At 41.3% G+C, this 25,370-nt stretch overlaps 1 protein-coding gene across 1 annotated transcript; it reads right to left on the bottom strand.

The window, feature by feature from the left end:
• Positions 1-1,114: 1,114 nt before the first annotated feature.
• NSUN3 (NOP2/Sun RNA methyltransferase 3) lies at positions 1,115-23,391 on the bottom strand. Its single transcript, XM_063348823.1, has 6 exons — positions 23,293-23,391; positions 21,918-22,027; positions 20,007-20,350; positions 18,200-18,354; positions 17,577-17,698; positions 1,115-3,154 (listed from the first exon to the last, which is right to left on the bottom strand). The coding sequence occupies exons 1-6, from the start codon at positions 23,389-23,391 to the stop codon at positions 2,893-2,895; spliced, it is 1,092 nt and encodes a 363-aa protein (XP_063204893.1). The 3' UTR covers positions 1,115-2,892.
• Between the last annotated feature and the right edge of the window lie 1,979 nt (positions 23,392-25,370).

Here is a 25,370-nt window from a genome sequence, read left to right on the forward strand (position 1 = left end):
CAGAAGGATCTAAGAGGTATCTGAACAGACACAAAACTTTTTCAAGAAGTACCCTTCAGTGGAAGCTGCTTCCTCGCATGTGCAAACCCTACCCCTTACCTCTCCAGGCATGCTTCCAATCCTTTCTTCCTTTCCCTTCTCACCCCCCTCTCCCCCGACACGTGCTTACCAAATCCCTGTCACCAGCCAGAACTGATTAGAACAGAAAATAATCAAAACTCCCCAGCACTCTGGACTAGCATTCACCTGCTACAAAGCAAAAGAAATATCACTTATTAATTAACCTCACTTTTTCCTCCTTTTTTGGTGCATTTTTAGACTAGCTGAAAAGAAACTCCTGGAGATCACCAAAGGGTTATACAGAACTCAGCGCAGCTTCTACATACGTCAGGAAGTCTTGCTGCATAATTTAGGTCTGATGCAATTCAGTTCACAGGGACTCGCCATATGCTGAGACTGAGTGAAGTTCAGTCTTCAAGGATCCCTTTGTTCTTTCTGTGATTACGTAGCCCGCGTTCTCCTCAACCATTCAGTTTAACCACAAACTTTAACTCCATCCCTGAGTAAGTTACGTTCTTGGCTTTCAATTTCCACGGGGCAAATAAAACTGATGGAAAGCACCTTGACAAGGGTATTGTTATTTCATCCAGTAGCCTGAGATGACTCCAAATCTGGATATTACATTTAATGTTGCTGGGACAGATGCCGTTAAGTCTTTTCACAGGAACACAATATCATCTGCATACATTAGTAACTTCTGTGCCTCAAGTTGCATACACTTTATATTCTCTTAAGTTTTCAGAGACTGCTGACAATTTAATACTACAGGGACACCTCAAACACTTTTCATCACAAAGCAGGGGAAAGGATAACCACGGAAGCTCATGCACCAAAGTGGCAGAGTACCTTGTGCGTTTATTTCCTTCAGCAAAGGGTGCACCAGTGAGACACTATTCTGAGGGCAAACTGCCCACCCCATCCCTCCTCACAGTCATAGAAGCCTGAAAAACCAAAGCTACTGCTCACAATCAGCATCTGCTTCAGGCAACCAAGACTTTGTTTAGTTCAGGTGCTGTGCTTCTGTATACACTGCCCTCTCACTGCTCTAGATACCACCAACAGGACCTTCCCAGCTGCCACAATGCTCAGAGTGGGGACAAATGCTGAGTGCTCCATGACCACGGGTGTACTGATAAGAGAACTGGTGTGAATGCAGAGCTGAGGCTCATCAGTCTAACAAGGTGAGCAGGGAACAAAGGCAGTGAAAAGCCAACTGAATTTGTCAGGGACAAAAGGCAGTTCAGTCACTGTTGTAACAAGTATTTGTGAGCTCACAGCAACAGAATCACTGGAGAATCTCATGTAGAACTACTGCATTTCCAGCGTGGTTACACGGAGTTCCTTCCAGAAGACCTCAGGCAATCAACTTTATTCCTGCCTTGTTAATGAGGTGCAGAATCACCAATTTGGTAGGTTTTCCGGTATTTACAAGTTGATATTTTTTTGTATTCAGAAAAATAAAAATAAAAATCTGCATTAACAAATGATGCTTGTGATTGCAAAAAACTTGTAATTACATATATACACAGAGATGTACACATAAAACATATGAAATATGTACATGTACACAGTCTCACACACATTTCCACACAAGCAACTCATCTACCGGAAAAAACCCTCTGCTCCTGAAAACACCATTCCTTCAAAAAAATTATTATAAGCTTCGATCAGGGAAAGGACTCTTTGCTCGGAGAGGGATGAAAAGGCCCCACTCTACTTCAAGACAAGCATTCGACCTCATATATATACAGTTACATGATCCATTATAGGCATAGTTCAAGCACTGCTGAATTAGAAGTTTGTACACCTAATCCACAGGCAGCACATAGACACAGTTTGCATGTGCATACGCATGAACGTGTGCACACGCGGCTATGTATTTATCCATAGCATTGTGCAGCAGAACTGAGGGAACCTAAAAACAACATCAGCACATGTTCTCACTGGGACTCTCCTTACACACCACCGACGTGACATCGCGAATTCACATAACATTTCTTAACTCGGTGGGATAAGCCACTTCTCCAGATTGTCTGTTTCGCTTATCGTGACCGTAATTATGTAACAAAATTCTCTGAACACTGTGCTATCATTGCAGTTATTAATCATGCTGCTTCTGCTTCAAATGTGTGCCCTGGACATGGCTGGCTAAACACATCTAAATCTGCTGTTTTAAGGACGTTTCAATGTAATTTACTCTTTCAATTTATATTTTTGTAAGCTCAAAAAATATAAAAATAGAAAAAAAGGAAAAGCTGGTGTTGATATATCTGCTCAACTTTGCAACTGTAAACAAAAGACAGTTTTTAACCAGCAAACAACTTAACAAATATGAAACCTGTTTTGCCAGTGCTCAGAAAAGTTGGCGCTTAAGATGACAAACTCTGCGTACAAATCAGGTCTTACAGGGAAACAGGTTTCTATACATGTTTGAGAGAGAATGCAGGATTTCCATGACTTCAGACCATTGAAACCATTTATTTTAAAATATACTGCATTAACACCAAATTAGTAACGAAAAAACCAAAAATGAGTGCAAAACCCCACCACATTAGACCTCTATTCTAGGATAGAAATCCATTTAAAAGCATCACCTTGAAAATAATACAAGCTCCCTTGACTTCATAAGGACTTCATTAGAAGTCCACACTAGACGACACATTCAGTATTTTAAGCTAAACTAAGTTAAGCGTCTAGCTTCCTTTTTATTAGGCAGCAGCCAAATGCTCTAAACTCAGTTGCTTTGGACATGTTCATATACACATACTACATTAGAAATAAATATTAATTTATCACATATCCCTTATAAAAACCTAACAGGCATCAGATGGACTATATTTTCTTTAATTTAGCTACATACATTGGACCCCATGCTCTCCCCTTCTCTGGGAGAACCAGAAGTTCATGCTTCTGCGTACCACTGAGAAAAGTAAATTCCTGAGAAACAGCTTTGGCCATTTCACTTATGTCTATGGGCATAACATTACTGCAGGAGTTTAGAATGAGATTTATCACATCGCTGTTTTCTGCCTTTGAGAGAGTGCATGTAGAATAGACCAGAGATCCACCAGGACGCAATGCTTTAATAGCAGACCTGCAAATAACAAAAAAAAAAAAAAAATCATCAACATAAGAAGTGACATACTCGGGAGGGCTGGGAGGGGGAACATGTAAGACTTCTAAATAGGTATAAATATATAAGAGAAAACCAGCATAACGAAACCATCTTAACAGTATATAATTGACAGTTCAGGGAACTACCTGCAACACATGTTCTCATTTATTAATATATTCTCAGTTAACTGAAGCTATTTTTTTACACAACAATGACAAACAGAAAGCAGCATTCATTCCAAGTTGCAGAATATACTTCAAACATTTATATGCACAGCACAACTGTGAAAATGCTGCAGGTGTGCATACAAAGTGGGTTACACCACATCAAAAGTGCTAGTTAGATACTTAGCTAGCTTCTTGCGTGAACAAATACCAGAATGTAAAGTTGCAGTAACAGCCTGAACTAATTACTGGGCTGTAATTTTACTAACATTTCTGCAACTTATTTAGCAGGTCAGAACACTCGGGGGTTTCACTGAGCTACTGCTTTTCCAACCCCTACCATTCTGTGACTTATCGGATCATAATGTATATTTATGTGCCCTTCACCTATTAACCTGTTGACAAATTTTGACTAAACAAAGGCAAAGTAGTGGCTTAAGATTTCAAGTTTCCTGAAAGCTTCATGACTGCTGGTGGATGACGAGAACAGAGGTTCTTTTTCACTTCCCCACCAAAACAGAGCTTAAACAAATGGTTTACTTTCCATTAAAGTAGATCTGCAAGGTCCTTTTTCAGACAGGTAAAATATAACGTATAAAAGTACAGAAATGAGATATGCACCTATTGCAAATTAAAAGAGTAAGAAGAAAAACCCCAAATCTTGCATCACAGAAGATGCACCATCAAATCTGGTGCCATCGCGTAACTGAAAGACCAAGCTGCACTAAAAGTTCATTTGCTAAAAAAATGAAAAAAAGTTCATGCTCTCTTAAGGTAATCCCTTTTTATTATACCTTTGGAGCTTCTGAGGACATAATGGCTCAAAGACTGAGTTGTAAACTAGTATTCAAACAGATCACCTCACTGCTTCTGGAAAACAGATAGTACTGGGCTAAAGCAAATACCACATTAAGATACCATTGTTCCCTAAACAAAACTTCTTTTGTTTAAAAAACAAGAGAATCTGATCAGGTGAATGCTGTTTCTCAGTTTGTGCATATCAGAGAGACATCAAGGCAGGTGCTCAGGGGACCACAAGTGTGTCACTGGGAATTTAGCAGGTGGATGAGGGCAGGGGAGACGCTGGAAGCATGGACTCACGGAGCACACTGACACACGCAGTCACGCTGCATGGAAAGACACTGAATAATCTTAGATTGGTAGATATTACTGAAAATACTGCATTGACACAGAAAAAAAATATTCTAAAAATAAAAAGAAGAAAAAAAGAAACCAAACCCCCCACATATCCTCAAACCACATGAAGCGAGCAGCCCCCAAATGCAGTGAGCCTGATTCCAAGCCCAGATAAACACACACAATGGCACTGAAGCAGCAATTCCTCTGGAGACAAGCTGAGGACTTGCTTAGGGTGATATCTGAACAGAAACAGTTGAGAAAAGAAAGAAGAAAATTCAAGGAAAAGATGACAAGTCCTTTTAACAGGATTTGGCCTTTTCAGGAAAAGAATCAATAAAGAAAAGCCTCATCACAAGCAGGATCAAAGCAGATCACAGATCAAAGCTACTCTGAAAGTCCTGTCTGAAATAATAAGGAAACACCAGGACAAATGACTGTTTCAGACAGAGATAATACAACTCTGTTCACCTTCCCAGGTGAAAACTCCTGTGTATTATATACCCAATCTCTTTCTCTGGGGAGTGTATCCATTATCTTGATCATCTCTTCTATGAGTCTTGGTTACATTAATCATCAAGCTAATTACATATTTTACTGGAGTCTATACTAGTCCAATTTTAGTTAGCATAAGAGAACAGAGCTCTCTCAACAGATAATGCCCTAAGAAAAATTAGTGTTTAATACCTTTGTTGTATCAGTCTTCAGTAAAAAGCTGGGAGAGTGAGCAGATGGCTAGCACATTTAGCCTAAGTGCGTGAGCAGTTCAAGTTCAGCCTGTTACAGGTAAAGCACAGGTTACAGGCTACTTAGGTAGTCTGAATACTTTCAGTTTAACTGGGCCTAATGGACTCATTCAAGGATACTCCCAAAATCACCTAAAGCTATCGCAAAACTGCAAGCTTATCTCAGACCACTGAGTAGCTTTTTAGAGTCTGCAAAAACATTTAAGAATGTTTTGGACACAGGTTGATATGGGACGACATTTACAACACCACCTTGAGACAGTAAAACAGAGCAGGTGTCACCCTAACATCCCTTCCAGATTCTATTTCCTAAAATTCTGCAGTTACGAGCATGCATTTGAATTGCCCAGCTCCAGATATTCACCCTTCTTCCCCTCCATGTTCCAACACACATATAGCAGGCTACAAAAGCACCAGTAATGGTGCCATCTCCACCGTCTTTCCAGCTACCTCCCTTGCTTGCATCCGTTCTGCTGTGGCTGCAGCCGTCCATTTAAACAGGCAGGGATTATGCTGCTTCTCTCCGGCCTGTCTGAGCAACCACACTGAGCCCAGATGTATGACAGGTAACTATTGTAAAACACAGCTGGAACGTACAACCTTCCCTTCTCGTGAACAACAAGACAACAAGGGAACCGCGCCCTGATCCCCTGTCTACTTGGCCCCATATCAGTTCTGGAAAACATAAAAGCATTTTCTTTCCCCATATAATAGTCTCTTGCTTTCTAGCTTTTACATTAGAACTCAAAGAGAACAGGGATGAAGTCTAAATGTGCTCTCAAAGTTGAGCTGATCTTCACAGTATTATAAGAAACCACCTACTTTACTCATTGTCATAGGATTTCCCCCTCCAGCTACACCTTTTCCATGCGTACAACAATGCCGAGCCATGAGAGGACAGCCAGTTGGCTTGGAAATGTGAAAGTGCTTTTTGCATGACAATCAAGATGTACCTTAAGCATATCCGATAATTTTATTCATAGAAGCAGATAAGAGCAACTACTTTCCTACCTATAAGCCAGATACTACACGAACATTTAAAGAAGTGAGAAAACATTTTTACCATGTAAAAGTAGAAGAGGGAAAAGGTAAAGGTATATAGCAAAAAACGTAGATATAGCTACAGCTTACAGGGTTAAAAGCCCGGACGCTTGGTAAGTGTCCTTTTCTTACTATATATAAAGTAACAAACATTCAAGTCAACACTTTCAAAGGCACCCTGCTCCTACAACTCAGTCACTGGGGCAGTGACTCAGAGGTAAAAGCAACGCAGCCTTCTGAACAAAATCCTGAAAATCTCACATCAAAATGCCCCCAAACTCTAAGCCTCCCTAGCTTGGAATCTTCACTGGCCCATGACCCAAAAAGGTCAGGGTCAGGCTGCTCAGTGCAGTTATCTTTATTCTGAACCTAAGGCATGAATTAAAATATCTAAGGAGGATTACTTTACGCCGCAAGGTTAATCAATGTATCTATCCATCTTGTCAAGTTCAGCAACAGTTGTTTCAGAGGCTATGTTCAAAGTCAACCGACCGCCATCCCTGATTAAGCCGTGCTTGGCTTTTGATAAACCTGCACTGAGCTGCAAAAATTCAAAGTGAAGAAGTGCTGGGCTCAAAGTCACAGAGTGATACTGCGCTGGGCTAAGCAGATTCAGAGAGTTTGGTACCCTTGTCATTGGCACGACAGAGAATTGATTCATAAGAGAATTTGTTCAATAAATTTAAGAAACTAGTCTTCCTCTATAGTCAATGAAGGGAAACAAGCTGATCCAAGGGATAGATCAGAGCTGGACCCTAACTCACAGACATCTAGCAGAACCCACGACTGCTGCTATGATTCCACCACCTAAGAACGTAAGATTCCTCTTACATTAAGCATCTTGATTATCCCCCATCCTTACTTAAAGCTCGACTCTTAGCTGAAGGGATTTGGTGCCTGTTATAAGGTACTTCAGAACTTCCAAAAATGGACTCCAAATCTAGAATGATTAAAAAGGGTGCTAGGGCAGAAGACCCTAAAATATTTTTTTCACCTTCCTGTTATTATAATATAATGTTTAAAAATAAAATACATTACCTAAAGGTAATTAATCTGCAGTTATTTTTCTCTTAGTGGTACAGATTACCTTTGTGTTTATTAAAGAACTAAAACTTTTAATTTAAATACAGATTAAGTATAGTTAAGTATACTTAATTTCATAACTTTAAATCCATTTTAAATGATTGTATGTATATTTGTCATAATGAATTTTACATATTACAGGCACTAAAACTGCAAAGTTTCAAGCTTCATATGGAGAAACGTAAGAATACACATTTAAGGTACAGGAAACTTTTTCTGGAGCCTTACAGCTTGTTCACCATTCCCTACAACCATTTATCTTTTAGTAACGTGACAACCCCTTAGTACTTGCAATCAAGACCCTAAAGAAGCACCACCAGTGTTGGCAACTGACATGTGTAACTCAAGCTTTTATGTTGCATGTTATCATACTACACCACTGCAGAAGTATAAGGTTATTGTTTTAGCGCCATAAGATAGTCAACTGCAGGATACAGTGAGATTCACTGGCACATCATTCTATAGAAGCACGTCTGATGCTTCTCCACATTTGCTTTTAACTGCTTTTAACTACTATAAAATTATCAATTTTCCAGCACACAAGCACAAGACACATCTGTAATCCAAACAAAACGGTGGTTAATGACCAGCACATTCAGGAAGTCATAGAATGGTTTAGGTTGGAAGGGACCTTAAAGATCATCTAGTTCCAACCCTCTGCCATTGGCTTCCCACTAGACCAGGCTGCTCAAAGCCCCATCCAGCCTGGCCTTGAACACTTCCAGGGATGGGGCATCCACAGCTTCCCTGGGCAACCTGTTCCAGTGTCTCACCACACTCAAGAGTAAAGTATTTCTTCCTAATATCTAATGTAAATCTACCCTCTTCCAGTTTGAAGCCATTACCCCTCGTCCTGTCACCAGACGCACTTGTGAAAAGTCCCTCTCCAGCTTCCTTGTAGGCCCCCTTCAGACACTGGAAGGCCGCTATAAGGTCTCCCTGGAGCCTTCTCTTCTCCAGGCTGAACAACCCCAACTCTCTCAGCCTGTCCTTTTAGGCGAGGTGCTCCAGCCCTCTGACCATCTTCGTGGCCCTACGTGGAAGTATTCTGAAACTATTTAATACATGCAGATTTTTCCCCTCCTCATTCTAAATGAGGTTTTACAAAAAAGGAAAAAAAAAAAAAAGATTAGCAATACTTTGTATTTTTGCAGGGTGTGTCTTTGGATACAGGTTCAATGGCAGGTATTGTACTATGGAAATCAGAAGTACAGAAGATGCATTAGAGTAATCTATCCTAACTGCTTGTGTAACAGGAGTAATGAATAAGATTTTCAAAAGAAATATTATTTTAAAGCAGTTTTATTTAGTTCACTTCTCAAGATTTATTTTAAATCTAGCAACAGAGAAGATGCTAACAATAAATTAGGGAAGACAGAGCAGTATTATTATCTAATATCTCATGGAAAAAAGACCACTCAAGCGCCACACGACAACTCTAAAACCAAAAAAACTCTTACTTGCAACTACAACATAGTTAGCAAGAACCTAAAAAGAGAATTTTTCACACTTACAGAAAATTAAACATGATAGGCTGACATTTTGTTCATTCTAAAAGCCTTGGCGTCTCAAACATTCTTTTAAAAATAGGCAGACAACAAATACGTATTTCGTAGTATAGCTAGCACCTGCATATCCAGCCTGCTCCTCCTGTGCTTGGGTTTACATTGCATGCCATTGGAAGGGTCAGTATTAATCATGTTAATCATTCAACCATTTTCAGTATTAAAGTAAAAAGATTACATATATTTTAGGTCAATATTAAAATAATTCAACACTTCAACAGTGCCATCTTTTGGTAACTGGGATGTATTTCTGCTCAATATGCAAGATAATGTCTGACCAGAATAAAGACTACCAACCTTTTTGTAAGCTATTCAAGAAGCAAAGCATCTCAAGATGCACTTGCTTTTATCCTCAAATCCTATTCTTTTTATTGACTAAAGATATCACACATTTCCTTCTTCCTCTTACATGAGTCCAGATACACTGTGGTCACACGGCTTGCATGTTAAAGTTTCTGCCTTTTTTTTTTTTTTTCCACTCCAAACCAAGTCAAAAGGATAAAGAAACTCCTTCTGTGTCAAAATACCAATCTTTTTAATGCTTTGCGATGGGCGGTGACTGAGGTGCACAGGAGACAGAGACGCTAGTTCAAATATTCTCTCCATACCCCAAGCAGCTGGAACTCCCTCTGGCCCTAAGTAAGGTTTACTACCCTGGAGGGACACTGCAGTTCAGAGTAACACAGTAGCAACAGGAGAAACATGAAGTAAACTGCTTTTTTTTCATCATTAGATTGAACTATAAATAAAAGCAGACACAGCCACCAAAAAAAAAAACAACCCACATCCAAAAAACCAAACACCACAAAACCCCCAGACCCACCCTGTCCTGCTCTAGCCAAAATCTGTCCTGAAAATGCTGAGAAACATTTCTGTAGCAAACAATTTTAAATTCTTCTAAAGCAAAGCCTGAACCTTCAGTTCAACATTATTGAGCCTTCTCCTCTAATGCTTGGTGACTTCTGAAATACTCATCCTGTTAACACAGGGCTACGAGATTCAGTCGCAGCACCAGAACTGCAGTGCCCTTGTAATGGTAACAGATTGGTTTATTTACCATTCTCAGATTTAAGAGCCACGAGAGCCAACAAAATGCTCAGGACTTTTGCTTCCACTCTCAACGTTGCAGCTGCCTCGCACACTGACGTTCAGGGTTTCCACACGCTCAGTATCACTAACAGCAATGCTGTTTCTAGCTGGCTAGCCTACACCAGCTAGAGGTAGTCCGCTTCTCCTGCTGTGACAAACCTTCAATCCTTGCGTTGTTTTAGCCATCCCAGAATTACCTTCTTGCCTCATACACTCTCAGAGGTCCATCCCTCTTCCCAACTTAAACGCATTATTTCTAAGAAGAAAAACATATGTAGCCCAAGCAGAACTTTCTCAGCTAGAGAACGGAGCACGAAAGACCTCTGAAGCCCACTACAGACTTTGCCGTACAGCTTTAGAGTTACCATTTTTCATTACAGCCCATGAACCACACATAGAGATAGAAAGGACTGAAGGTGAAATTAAAGCAAAATTTGTGTCTGAATTGAAATCCGTGATCCCAAAACAGCTACCTAGCTGCTGGGTAGCTTATTTGCTTATTCATGAATTTAGTTACTTTTAAGTCAATAAACTTTGTTTTGCAACATATCATACCAGACTTGATCCATAAGTGACTCACAGGGCACTGCCAAAGGCTTAAGGAACCAGGCAGTAATTAAATTCAGAAACCATTTATTTTACCATCTCTGATGAAAGACAAAATGGAGCCACAACAATGGCCACAGCACGCACTCTTTGTGAAGAAATTCAAACCAGCCAGGAGTCTGAAAAACTCAGGAAAATGACTCATACCTCCAACAAACAGTGTTTCAGGGAATGGCACAGCACAAACATGCCGCATTTAAGCATACGAAATTAGAACAAAAAGTAAATGCTCCCTGTCCAGTCAGCAGCTACCAAATCGTTTTTATCCAGCGGGGCAAGGATGCACAGAGAGGGAACACAGTTTGCCCAGTAAGACACCCTGAACAGCATGGCCATTTTGGAGCCTGGGGCCAGCAGTCTATATCTATTTTCCCAGATGGAAGTAGTTAAAGAAGGAATCGTCCGCACAACCCACCGAAGATTTGTTGGTCCAACAGTTGCAATTCTGAAAAATTCCCAGTGGAACTAATCGACTAGACGGTTATGCATAACAAGTGGATTAAATGGTCTGCTACAGAGGAGCAAAGGGAAAAAAATCCAGGGAAAGAGCTGAAGAACAGTGTGATAAAACAACCCTCAGTAAGATTTTCTCCACTTTTCTATGTGCCTTCTTTCCCTTCTCCACCAAAAATGGTATCCACTTCCCTCCCCAGCTCACCTCTCCCCTTCAGGGCCTCCGGTCACTCCAGAACACCCCTGAACTTCACCCAGTGAGCTCCTGCGCAGGAGTCCAGCACACGCTGAAACAAAAATCTATGGCACAAGATAGCTGCCGTATTTCTGGAGGGAATCCTTCGTGCTTCTCCTTCCTCCATGACCTCCAGTCTTGCTGCACATTTAATGCTTGACACTGAAACTCAAGCAACTTCTATGATGGTAAATTTTTTAAAGGCTCAAGACACTGGCTCTCCTCTCCACTGCAATGAACATTAAAGGCTGATATTGTTTTCATCATCAGCAAATCACAAACAAAACTGAATCACTTTGCCTGGACAGGACAACTAGCTAATTATGAGTATTGTCCTTTTTTTAGTCCATCGTTATATGCTCATGTGCCATACAGGCTCATCTTAACCAAAGTAGAAGTGTTACAGAGGTACCATGTGCTGGTACTCAAACTATACAGTAGTATATTTATACAAAACAATTTTTGCCTTCATTTTACAACAATAAAAAACCTCACACGTAAGACCGCACAATTCCTCCTCTAGGTACATATGTAAATCTCTACATTTCATTGAAAATACAGAGGTGACACTGAATGCAGGAGGAGGAATATCAGGATTTTTCCAGTAAATCACAGTACTTACCACACACTATATGAAAAAGATTCTCTTTCAACAATTAAATCTATGATTATATGTATTGTATGAAACCACATCACTAATTTTCGCATACCAGAGAAAACAGATAGGCTTGTAACTTAAGGTTTGTTATATTTGTGTCCTGTATTTTCAACAAAGTAGTAGGATATATTTTCCAGACTGAAGAAAATAAAGTGGGTCCGGTGGCACGTAGATTAGCCTTTAGAGACTTAGGTTGTCAATTCTACCTGGTGACTTAAGGGAAAACGTCAATCTCATTTTACTTCCCATGTGCGCAGATTGGTAAACCACCATGCAAAGTGGCTGCATGATCAGCAGCCTCTGCCCCAGTGAAACCCAGGACTGAAGCAGCAAGACAAACACAAATCAAAAGCTTTATGAAGCGGCTCGCACAACACCCGGTTACTTACATTAGCTAATGGTTTAAGTACCCTCTAATTCAGAAAAATAGGCTCAGAATATTTGGGTTGAGGTTTTTTCATTTCTCCTTCCAAGTAAAAGCACGTGCACAACCCTTCTACCTCCCAAGCTATTCAATGAGAAAGAAAAAAAAAACCAACCCAAAACTTCTGGTAACCTTTTCTTGAAAAAGATCAGCAATTTCAAATACCATGTTACGATTGATATCCAAAGGAAAAAAGTTCTTTGTACAGAAGGAAACATTAATTTTATCATAGTATTGCACTCCACTTGCATAGAGTTTGTAAGAGGAGATACATATGTCACACAGAACCAGACATAGTTCCTTAAAAATCATTATAAGCAAAAGAGGGATTGAAACATTTCATTAACTAGGAAGCATAGTTTCCTGTATTTCTCCACGCAAGTTTAATGCTTCATCCTGAGATTTGAAAAATGAGCATACATACAACTCAAAAGAGATCAACTAGAAAAGTGAGCATTGTGTATAGCTTACTTCATGGAATCATAAAATGGTTTGGGTTGGAAGGGACCTTAAAGATGACCTAGTTCCAACCCCCTGCCATGGGCAGGGACACCTCCCACTAGACCAGGCTGCTCAAAGCCCCATCCAGCCTGTCCTTGAACACTTCCAGGCATGGAGCATCCACAGCTTCTCTGGGCAACCTGTTCCAGTGTCTCACCACCCTCAGAGTAAAGAATTTCTTCCTAATATCTAATCTAAATCTCCCCTCTTTTAGTTTAAAACCGCTACCCCTCATCCTATCACTACACTCCCTGATGAAGAGTCCCTCCCCATCTCTCCTGTAGTCCTCCTTTAGGTACTGGAAGGCTGCTATAAGGTCTCCCCGGAGCCTTCTCTTCTCCAGGCTGAATAACCCCAACTGTCTCAGCCTGTCCTCATAGGAGAGATGCTCCAGCCCTCATCTTTGTGGCCCTCCTCTGGACTCACTCCAACAGGTCCATGTCTTTCCTATACTGAGGACTCCAAAGCTGGAGACAGTACTCCAGGTGGGGTCCCACCAGAGCGGAGTAGAGGGGCAGAATCACCTCCCTCGACCTGCTGGCCACATTTCTTTTGATGCAGCCCAGGACGCAGTTGGCTTTCTGGGCTGCGAGCACACATTGCTGGCTGAGGTTGAGCTTCTCATCAACCAACACCCCAAAGTTCTTCTCCTCAGGGCTGCTCTCAATCCATTCTCCCCACAGCCTGTATTTGTGCTTGGGATTGCACTGACCCATGTGCACTTGGTCTTGTTGAACTTCATGAGGTTCGCACGTGCCCACCTCTCAAGCCTGTCCAAGTCCCTCTGGATGGCATCCCTGCCCTCCAGCGTGTCAACCGCTCCACACGGCTGGGTGGTGTTGCCACCAGTAATCCAAAGCACAGAACAGTTCTTCAGCCTTCTCATGCACCCCAAATTCCCCTAAATCTCTTAACTTTGTGTGGGCGTGTCATAGGTATTCAAAACAATCTCCCTTGTATCTAACTACTAGGGAGGAAAAGGTGAAGAAGGAAAGTCACCCAATACGTATATTTTAAAGTTAGTCAGAGCGTCTGTGGACTAGAACTCTATTAAAGACCAATTAGAGCTCTTTAATTACTGAGAGATGTTGTGTATAGAAGAGTTAGAGTAGTCAGAATGCCTTTGCTGAGTTTTCTAAATTGTATCCTGTTGGATTTATTTTCAACTGAACCCTAACACAGTTTCTTTCAGCTGCAGTAACTGGTCCAGGAATAATTACAACATCCGTAACAGTTTCACCACTAACTTATTATGCACTCGAGCTTAACCCAAAATTTAATTTCTATCTTAGAATGGGTAACATTGGTAAATTCACTTACAGGAACCACTGCATTTTGTGCTAGCACTCAGTATCAGGAAATAAACATTCCCTTCTTACTTTGCAATTTGTTTTCTGCATGAACACTCCACATAATAACGAGATTTGCAGTGTGTTCTTGGATTATAGCACTCAGCAGGGATGCTTTGGTTTTGGTATTAACAATCATTACAATCTCAATTTCCTTCAAATCAGTGGTGCCCTCAGTGCTTACAAAATTTGCTGTTCAGCATTTATACCACTTATTTACATTTCAGATTTTATGCAGGCTGGAGCAGGAAGATCGTTGCATCAGTTTCAACACTTCTTTCAGATCTTCATTCTCTGAAGCCTCTATACACTTAATAAATTACACTGTATTGCAAAAAATACTTTTCCTTCCTTCACTTCCTCTCTGATGTTCCCAGCTTCCCCCCTAAGTTGACCTGCTTAAAAATGCAAAAGAGTAAAAAGCACAAGATGACCAAACCCAAAAAAACTTACTACAAGATTACAAGTGAAGCATTTCCTCAATTAAGAAAGAGGGAATCCCAAATTTTGGGCTGAGTGTCACTTGATAGAAATTAATATAGAACTCCCCTCTGCATTTCATTCTTCTCATTTGTGCTTTATCCTTGTAATTCACACTACTGCTAAACTGAAATAACGCTTGGCCCTTACACTTTAAGCTTCACCTCCAAATCACACAACATTTCTTATACTACTCTCAACAAAACTGGTTTTGTTTTACAGATACAGGAACCAAGGTGAGAAATGCCCATGAGCATAAAGCACCAGGTAATCTGAACAGATAAGCCAGAGGTAGCTTTACATGAGCTGGTTCACATAAAATGCAGTACAGCTGGATTAATGTAGGTTCAGCCTTCCTGAATATTACTGAAGTATCAGAGACAGGATTCAAATCCAATTTTTTATTTATAATTATGCAGCCTAGCCATAAAACAAAGGCTTAAATAGGATAGCATTCCACAATTTTACTTTTGCCAAACTTCTAATGCACTTGCATGAATCATTTAGCCTATCCGAGTCTCATTTTATCATTTCCTTTCTCCCTTTCATGCAGGGATGTCATTAGTATTGGAAATTCATTCTAAAGTCATCAGATAAAAGAAACAATAAAAATACAGTGGACAACTACATCATTTACTAAGTATATGTCAAATATTGTACCTGATAACACTTGTAATCTCTAAATCTGCAACCTAACCATTTACTTCATATGCTCCAAAATCTATTAAAAGACAAAAAAAAATTCCAGTTCTGTAGATTGGTTAATCGACAGAATTACTCAGACCTACATTGAGCAACAAAATTGATATTACCATCCTTTTAGTGGAACTTACGTATCAAAAATGTTTTGTCCTTACAAATCTAATTCTTATTGCTGTTGCTATAGTAAAGTATACTTTCAACAGAAGCAAAGTTCTCTTCTTGATTTAGGAATAATTCAATTAAATTTGATTTGGACTGACAGGAACGTCTACATTTTTTTTTAAAACAAGGTTCCTGCTGTCATGAGTTCTCTGCTTCAGGATTAGAATCTGGAGTGATTTATGCAAATTCTCAAAATTTTTCTCCATGATATATGCTTTCTTTTGGTAGGGGTTCACAAATTGGATTTTATATGTCAAATATTGAAAAGGGAAAACTGAAGCAGGTCAGTGTTTTAAATGTGATTGATTTCTTCAAAGGAAATGGGTGACATGATGCATTACTGCAATAAGATACTCATATTTCTGTTATAAATCATAGGCTTCTGCTGGGTCTTTTTCAACTGGAAGTCATGCAAAACTAACTTGAACTGCTGCAATGGGAACTTTCCATAAAAACTTTCTTTTTCTATTTTATAGTGTTATTTTTTCCCTCAATTTGCTTTGACAGATGGGCTTCAGACGTGACTGTTACTTTGCAAAGAACACTAGAACGTATTATTGGGAAGTCACTTTTTTTTTTCCCCCCAACAAGAAAAACTGTAGAGTTTGAAATGCTACACAAATGCTAGCCTATGGCTGGTATCATTAAAAAGTGTAATACATGACAACCTTGATTAGGATTATTGGGTGGATGTTCTTGAAAAATAAACAATCCTTGCTCCCTCACCAATGCCCACATTCTTTTACTTCTTTACCCTATCAATTACGAGTGGTAGTCTTTCTGTGCTACACACAGTCAAATGGGTATTAAATACAAGCAGCACATAAGAACGTGCAACAGTAGACTCAATCTCTTCATGTAAACTGCCCAGAAAGCAAGTTCTGAAGCAACATTAACTAATGACTTAAGTGATGGTTGGTAGCCACTCCTGACAGTTATCAAAAAGACTGTAATAAAGAACCTCTGTGAAAGAACAGCAACAGCAAAAGGAGCTTGTGAAAGAATGCCCAGCTTGGCAGGTTTATAGACTATTTTCACAGATAGTGAAAAAAAAACTATTAAAAATCATATGCGTGTCTCTGCTTCAGCTGAGGAACGTATCTGAAACTACGCTGGCTGCATCCACTCGTTCTGGTTTCAGCTGGGATAGAGTTAATTTTCTTTTTAGTAGCTGTTGTGTTTTGTGTTTGGTGCGAGAATGATCCTGATAACGCATATTGTTTTAGTTGTTGCCAGGTGATGTTTTACATTAGTCAAGGACCTTTTCAGCTTCCCATAGCAGCTGGGAGGGAGCACAGACAGGACAAGCTGGCCAAAGGGATATTCTGTACCATAGATGTCACGCTCAGTATATAAATGGGGCTTGGCCAGGGGACAGGAATCCGCAATCACTGCTCAGGATGGGCTGGGCAACAAATCGCAGGTTAGTGAGAGCAGCTTGTGTCGTATCACTTTATTTTGTATATTTTTTTACCATTGTCATTATTATTGTTGTTATTTTCCTTTTCCGTTATTGTTTTATTAAACTGTCTTTATCTCAACCCACGAGTTTTTTCTCTTTCCCCTCCTTTTGTCTCTCTTCTCCCTACCCTACTGGCGGGTGGGGGTGGGGGGAAGTGAGAGCGGCTGCATGGTCCTACTTGCTGGCTGGGGTTAAACCCTGACATCACTGAAAATATTTTTATATTATTTGATATAGTATCAGACTGTTCCGAGTCATCTGAAAACGGAGATATATGTGAATAAGTGAGTTAACAGGACTGTAGAGCAGTATGGTAGCAGAAGGCCTAGGCCTTACTATTTACATTATCCCATACAAATTTCCATATTCACATTAACCTAGATTAACTGCTTATTTCAAACAGCAATTGCACCAAAATATTCTTCACATTCTTTTCACATAATGAAACGTGATTTTGGTTACTAAACATGGAAGAATCTTGCCCCCATGTCATTTTTATTAATTACGAAAAGCTCCTTTAATAGCTTTCCTTTGTACTTCTCACCTTAGCAGCTGGAACTGTAGAGAAGATAACTCTTTCCTTTGTATTAGCCTAAGCGTAGCTTGCTGAATATCAGAAGAGAATAGCCAACTTCTGTCATTTGAACAAGGAGCATCAACCAGAACCTATACAAAAAATAAGAGAGAGTAAGACAATTCACAATAAAGATATTCCCTTTCTGAACACTGTATGCTAAAAATCTACTCAACTGACTTTTGCAATCACTTAAACCACACTTTTTATTTTCCCTTTTAGGGGCAGAAATTATCTAATTATTATTTTGAGATTTTTTTTTATGGAGTTGAGGGTGGGAGGGAGAAAAGAAGAAATTACTGCTATAAAAGTACCCTCCACCTGAATAGTTCTCACTTGTTTCCCCCTTTCCTAATTACATATCATGCAAAGAACATGGCTACAAGGTCTTCAAAATTCACTACCAAGGCTAAATGGGTGACATCACCTAACACATGAACAAATGCACAATTTGTACATCACCTTGGTTCCCCTTCATAGGTCAGATATTTTCGCGGGGGACAGGAAAAAAAAGAAAATTAAGAAGAGAGCAGCACAGGAAGAAAAAGCAGCATAATGCAGAAAAGTTATTTGCTAATAAGTAATAACGTTACCTTGTCATACAATTCAGGCTTAAGACCTCCAATCTGCCTACCATCCAGTTGAGAGACCGTTACTAAGTTAATCAAAGGATCCGGGATGAAGCATTCCATTGTCTGTTTCAACCATCTTGACCTCAAGTCATCATACTCGTTACAGTGAAACTGACCTTAGAAAATTAAAAAAATTAAGTAAACGCACTAAAATAAGTCTTTATGTTTTTTCTGGGTTTTTTGGGGTTTTTTTGTTTCTTTGTTTTTTTTACAAATATAAGGAGTTACACTGATTTCAGAAGTTCTACTGTTTTGTCATGACTGCCACAGTTTACACCTTAAGTGTTTGTATTATTGCACATTTTATAACACTGATGAATTTTTATAAACCCAAGTAAATTTCAACATGCTCCTACAGAGTGAGTCATACATATTTATTAGCAAATGCTTACTGTAGCAACAGGCTTTCACAGTAAAACAAACTTTAAACATGATCCATATCCAAAGACTAGTGCTAAGTGAGCACCTTTTTAGGCTCCTTGAACCATTATCTAAGTGAAGTACATACCCCTTATTAATTAATTGCCTTTTAAATAAATAAAGCACCAGTTTTGTGTATCCTGAGCCAAGCAGTCCAGCTCCCTATTTATTTGAAATTTAAGCTGTGTTTTAACAAAAGCCTTTCGGTTGCACTTACTTTTAACAATGTAGCCAGAGTAGTTACCCTTTCAGAAGAAAAACTGCTGTTGCTTGTACCCAGACCAGAAACACAGCATGGTATTTTTGACTCTTAGTCCTGTTTTCTAAGTTAATAAAATTTCTATTTTCATCTCTCCACAGGTTGTCCTGCACCATGTTTGCCACATGCAATATGGTACATCTTGGCATTCACTAAGGTATATTAAGAATCAACTTCCTTACATATTACGTTCCCAGCAACAATTTGCCATCTTCAGAAGCAGCCATGCGATAGAAGTGTCTCTTTTTTTTTTTTTTTTTTTTTTTTCAAACCTTTTGAAAGGGCAACCCACATTTAATTTACCTCAGTGGCATCACCTCATTCCTCTAGAAGAGGAAGGGAGAACCAGCTGTAATCAACAAGTGCAGGTCATCAGTAAGAACATAAGGTGCTGTGAACATTCTGATATAATTACTACCCAAGCTAACATACAAACTTGGGAACAGCAATCACAGCTTGCTTTAACTCCCTGGCCTGGAAGAACTGAGCTGCTGCTTGCTCTTGCCTTCTAAACACTGAGATTGTCTTAGTTCCCTTCTGCAACATCTAGGTGGATTGAAACACAGAGCTTATTAAACACTGATAGAGACCAATTCCTCATCATAAGCTTTCTCCCTCTGCCTAGATCTTGCACATTTAATTTGTTATCCTCTGTTTTACACCAGTACACTTAAATTTACTGATACTATTTGCGTAACACTGGCCAGAGAGGTAGCAGAAGAAAAGAAAAAAAAAAGTACAAGTATTCTAAGACTGCAGATTACTTACCTCTGCCAACAAATCTACGTGATTTTAAGTAACTTCTTGAGAAGTAACAATAAGGGAACCAAGGAAGGAAGAAAAACAGAGCTACTCCACTTTTGTCTGTCAGTCTGCAGTAACCTATATTTAAATAACTACTGCATTTTTCATCCGCTTTTAAGAAAAGAGAAATAAAAATCTTACTAAACAGCATGGAACTACTTGGAATATAAATCGTTGTTTGGTTTTTTTGCCCCCAGTCCGAATCTCGTAGAGAAAACAGTCACAACTGAAATAGCCCGGGCACAGAGCCAGGGATCAGCTTCTAACAGCACCTCGATACATTACCTGGATAGGCACACTGCAGGATAGCTACTGATTTACCCCCTGGTGCAGCACAGAGATCCAAAACGTCCTCCCCATCTTTCACTTCTAAGGCCAGCACTGGCAACAGCGAAGCGGCATTCAGCAGATAATACTCTTTCAGTTTACCAGCCTGGTGTTTTTGTGCAGGGAATCGCCCAGGAGTTCTCTTGATGTAACACTTCAACGATGCCGGAAGATAGGGCAGAGGTCCTTGGAAGGCAGGATGATACCCCTTTACATGCAAGGTGTTCTCCAGTTCAGCAGACTGGCTGAACTTGTTAAGCAGGACCGCATACTGCCAGCACAACGGGTGTGTGAGTACATCTCTAGATTGAAAAAAGGAAAAGCTGTTTAATAACTCGGCAAATAAAATGAGCTCTCCATAGCGTAGGAAGCCTTTTCTTACATGAGGGTAACAATCTCACCACTGGATGATTCTGGTACAATCAAAGACGGAATCACGTTGATTAGATACGATTAAGAAAAATACGCAGTAAAATAATTTTAATAGGAAATCAGCTGGACGTTTTCTCTAATTATTGCGTTTGAAACACTAATTTCTTCTGAGACAAGATGTTCTCTATTTTTCCTAACTCTTTAACAGATGACTTTAGAAGTTATAAATTATGAATCATAATGCTCCTTCTGACTATAAAGCACTTCCCCAGGGACAAAGAACAAATGTAGTTGCAAATATCACAGCAAAATCACATTGGCTTTGCAATGGTTATTCCAGCCAACACCATAAAATGAAGTTTTTACAAGTGGTCTTTTCTGAAGTTCCTTTTACGTTCTGCAAACATTGGGCCAGAAAAGCTTAAACTGACAGCTATCCTTGGAAAACAGTCAAAAAGCAGCGCTTATATAGTAGGAACATGCTTGTTTGCATTTCAGTTAACTTTTTCAGACCTTTCTTACATGGATTTCCCCCATTTTCTATTTGAATTTCTCTCAGTATTTTTTTACTTAGCCTCAAAAAATACTCAAGAATATTCACTGCCAAAAAAGAGAACTACACAATGATCCAACCTAAAAGCGTTTTCAAATTGATTCACTTAAACTAATGCTATACATGTATGCTTTTTTTTTTTTTAAACACCAGAGATACTAATTTTAAACTATTTTTTAATCCAAACAGGCCAAACCAAAGAGGGCACTCAGAGGAATCACATGGTTTGTAAGACTGATCACTTAAGATGCCTTTCCCTTCTAAGTAACGTGGCACTGATCATGGGAGCACTTCTCATGCACTTCAGGTCAAAGTCAACTGCTTTTGTTCAAATTCCTGTTGAAAAGTACCTAAGCTAAGCAGTGAACTTCTCCAGGAGGGCTTTCCTATGAGCAACAACCACCAGCTAGCAGGAAAGGGAAGACGTCTGCTCTCAATACCACAGCCAGTTCTTTAGCGGCTGTGTGATCGAGGCCCAAATTGAGTGGTAGCCTTTTCTGTACATGTCATTAATATTCAAATTCTTCTAATGAAGGAACTCAGGGGATGTACTTCTCTCCTAACGTCTTTGTCCCAGTCTATCAAGATTCTATAAAACTGTAGAAAAGAAAACCCCTAACAGCAGCTGTTAAGTATAAAGGGATGCACTTAGGCCATGTTTTTACTGAAGAGTCAACAAACAGAAAATAGCAGTCTCTCTGCAGTGCATTTGCATACAGGAGAACAGAAACTTCATTGCATCCAAAATAATCATGTCAAGGAAAAAACTAAAAACTTCCAAGTTTTAGTCTTCTGTTATTTCACACTTTTATGCTAGTTCTAAACTGAAAGTAAAGTGAAGCAGTTGTTACAGTCCATGACTCTTTTCAAATTCATTTTATGAAGCACTTAAAAATAACAGAACCTCTCCCCTCCCTCTCCCATTTCCCCAAAACAACAGAGACCTGACACCGGTCCATGTATCTCCCAGTTCTGTTGTGTACTCCTTCTCAAAATGATCCAGAACGACTTGACAAATCTGCTTTTGAAGTTTCCCTTTTGTTTTATTTTCCAGCTTCAGAGAAAGGAGGAAAAAAGAAAAGTCATAAAACCAAACAAATGAAACCCTCACGGGAATGATTAAAAGAACGTTTTATCAACTTACATTAACTTAGTATCACTGATATTAGGATGCTCAAATACCAAAGTCTCACCACACGTGATCAAGACCTAATACAAATTCTGGAGAACAAATAAGTTAAGCTAGCGTACTCTCTTCTTCCCTACTTGGGAAGAGGTCATTCAAAGCTTGTTGATAATACTCCTTCTCTGTATCCACTATGCTAATAATACAGTTGTTCCTGAGTGCAAAATAAGCATGGCATGACTATGATCATGCACTGTGACCACCTTTGCCAAGATGTACCCGTGTGCTTAACTAAAAGAAATAAGTATGTTTGAATCACTGTGGAAGTCCGCTGGAGTTGAGCTGCAAAGCACCGCAATAACTAATTTATTCCAGGAGCAAGAAAAAAAAAAATCAAATCGGGTATATATATATATATATATTTTTTTTTTTTAACCCATGAAAATTTTATGTTTTGAGGGGGGAGGGGGAAGAACTTTTGGTTCTAAGCAAACTTGTGCTATTGAGAGGGAAGCCCCGAAAGGAAACAGGTGTTGCTGGATGTCCCCCCCTCCCTCTCTCCCCTCCCGCCACCCACCCCGCGGCCGAGCACCGCTCGCCGCCGAACGGAAACAACCGGCAGAAGGCAGAACCCGAAGGACCTGCCCAGCTCCGAGTTACTTCTGCCGTCTCTTAATTTCGTAGTTAAACCCCGCAGCGCGTTTTTGGCTCCCGTTTCTGTACCGCTAACGGGAAGCGATCCCCGTTGCGGGGGGTCGGCGCCGCGGTACCGGAGCCACCGCGGACGGGCAGGGCGCTGGACGGCAAAGGCGGGTAGGGGCAGCTTTCCGTACAGAGGACAAAACCCCGAAGATACCCGCGCTCGTTTCCCGAAGGGACACGGGGTTACAAACGGGCTCCAGCCGCTGCGGAGCGGCACCGCGGCTCCTCCTGCAGCCCCCAGGAGCTTTAAAACACCCCGAACCCCCAACACCGCCCTTTCAAACTCGGAAGCTTCGCTCCCGACACACAGTGGGGCCCCTCCGCGCTGCCCCGCCCGGCGGCGGCGGGGACTACTCCCGTACCGCTGGACGAGCCCCGGCCCGCCGAAGGACGCGCAGGAAGCGGCCGAGCGCCCCTCCCGCCCCGCTTCCGGCTGCCGAGCCCGAGCCGCGCTGCTCGGCTTCTCCCCCGCCCCCCCCCCCCCGCCTCACCTGCCCCGCGGCCCGGGCGGCCGCTCGCCGCGGCCCCGGTGCGGCCCCGGCCCGGCGCGGGGGCGGCAGCAGCTGGGCCGCCGCGCGCGGCAGCCGCATGGCCGGAACCGGGCGGGGAGGCGGGAGCGGGGCGCCCCCTGGCGGCCGAGGACGGGGGGAAGCTCCGCCGTCCGGCCCCTCGCCCGCCTTGTGCCCCGCGTCTCTCCCTGGGGTGCGTTTGAGGGTGGGGTTTGTTTGCGGTTTTCTTTTTCACGGTGGGAGGCTGCGCTGTCCTGCAGCCCCCTCTGCCCCTCCAGGAGATGAAGCAGGACCGGGCAGTGACTGGACCCCCGGCTCATCAGCTCACAAACACGGTCCTCAGCCCAGACCTGCTGCGGGCGCTGCTGCCGTCCGCCCCACCGCCGTCAGACCGCCGCCAGCGGCTTCTCACCAGACCCCAGCTCCTGGCTGGTCCAGGCTTACACAGACTTTGCAGCTGCCGTTCAGCTGCTCAACAGCCTCCTCTGAGCCCCACCGGGGATCAGCTCCCCCCCCACCTGCTGACACGGCAGAGAAAAAAACCCAACAAAACACTGTGAGAATCTTGGGAATTACTGACGCAGATGTCTTACACACGTTTGCAGATAGCCCATTCTCTGGGAGCAGCAGTCAGGAGAACAACCAGACCCCAGCTCGCCAACTGTAACTTGGCTTAGCAGCACTAAAATCTGAGGCTGCCGAAGTTCTCGTGCAGCTCCTCTTCTGAGCCCTTCGCCTGGAGACCTGCAAAGCCCTTCCATGAGAAAGACCGTCTTGCTCTCTGTCATCTCTTGCTGCAGTCGTCATGGCCTAGCAAAACAAAGTCACCACGTACCCTCTTTTTCTCTCTCTCAAAACCTCGCTTGTCCCCCAGCATTTCCCGACTCCTTCAGTAAGAGCAACCCCTGTGGAAATGGCCAGTTTGATTAACCGTACTTTCAATTAATGGCTGCTCACGCAGCTCCTGCGCCCCGAAACCGGCCTCTGAAATCCAGGCTGGAAAAGCGTGCAAAGATAAAGGCAGGAGTGCTATCATGTAGATAAATATTTGAGTTTCAGGCACTGACTAATGAAGACTAAGAATGTTTATGCAAACCTCATGCAAATTACCATCAAACTTGAAACATTTAAAATGTTTCAATCAGGATCCTAACAAAGAGCCAGTAGGCAAAATGGAGACCTCCTACCTATCAAACGTGAAAGGAAACCAGAAAAGCTTTTTGATACACGAGTTGTACCAACAGATACAGAACAAGACTGGTCTAAAAAGTACAGTCCTCTGCGGCTGTAATTCTGCCAAGACCAGTAACATATAAGAAAATACATACAATAATTGAATTTTACTGTACCAATAAAACAGAAAAGTACGCCAAGTCACATTCCCCTAAATCTAGGGCTATATTCTACTTGTAGATGGTGCCATCAGTGTTGCTTAATGTGTCTGAAACCAGTAAGATTTGCAACACCTCAGAAGCAAAGAAAGGACTTAAATTAAACAGTTTGTTCACTAGCAGCAACACCAACACAAACAGATGAACTGCAACAAAACAGTAAAACTGCTACTGCAACCTGTATCTCTCCCGTATGCTATTGAAGAGACGGGTTGACTCTGGGAGAATAACTTCAGTACATTTTGAAAGGCAGGCTACTGTCTGTACAGGAACTGTACAGGAGTGACATCCTCTTAATAAAAAGCAATCCAAAACTAAGTGATTCCTGTCACCTAAGCAACTGCGCTTGCCACGGTAAGTGACCACTTGCATGCCTGGATGCCCTGTTAAACCACAAACTGTATCTCATTTCTGCAAAATCCATGGTATCTCCACAACTCCAGTATAACCTCAGTCCACAATTCTCTTAAGCTAACACATTTCCTTTAAGCCTAAGTTACCTTATTTCAAGCTTGGGTTTTCTAAGCATGTCCTTGCATTCTGGAAAGCAAAGGAAGATGACACAGTGTATGCCCAGTCGTCCCCTGATACTTTCGGGGAGTGGAGGATGGCTGAAATGTCTTAAAATTAGCAAGTCAATATTCAGAAATACCACCACCACCATTAAAA

This window comes from Chroicocephalus ridibundus, chromosome 1 (genome assembly GCF_963924245.1).
Source record: "Chroicocephalus ridibundus chromosome 1, bChrRid1.1, whole genome shotgun sequence".
NCBI classification, from domain to species: Eukaryota; Metazoa; Chordata; class Aves; order Charadriiformes; family Laridae; genus Chroicocephalus; species Chroicocephalus ridibundus.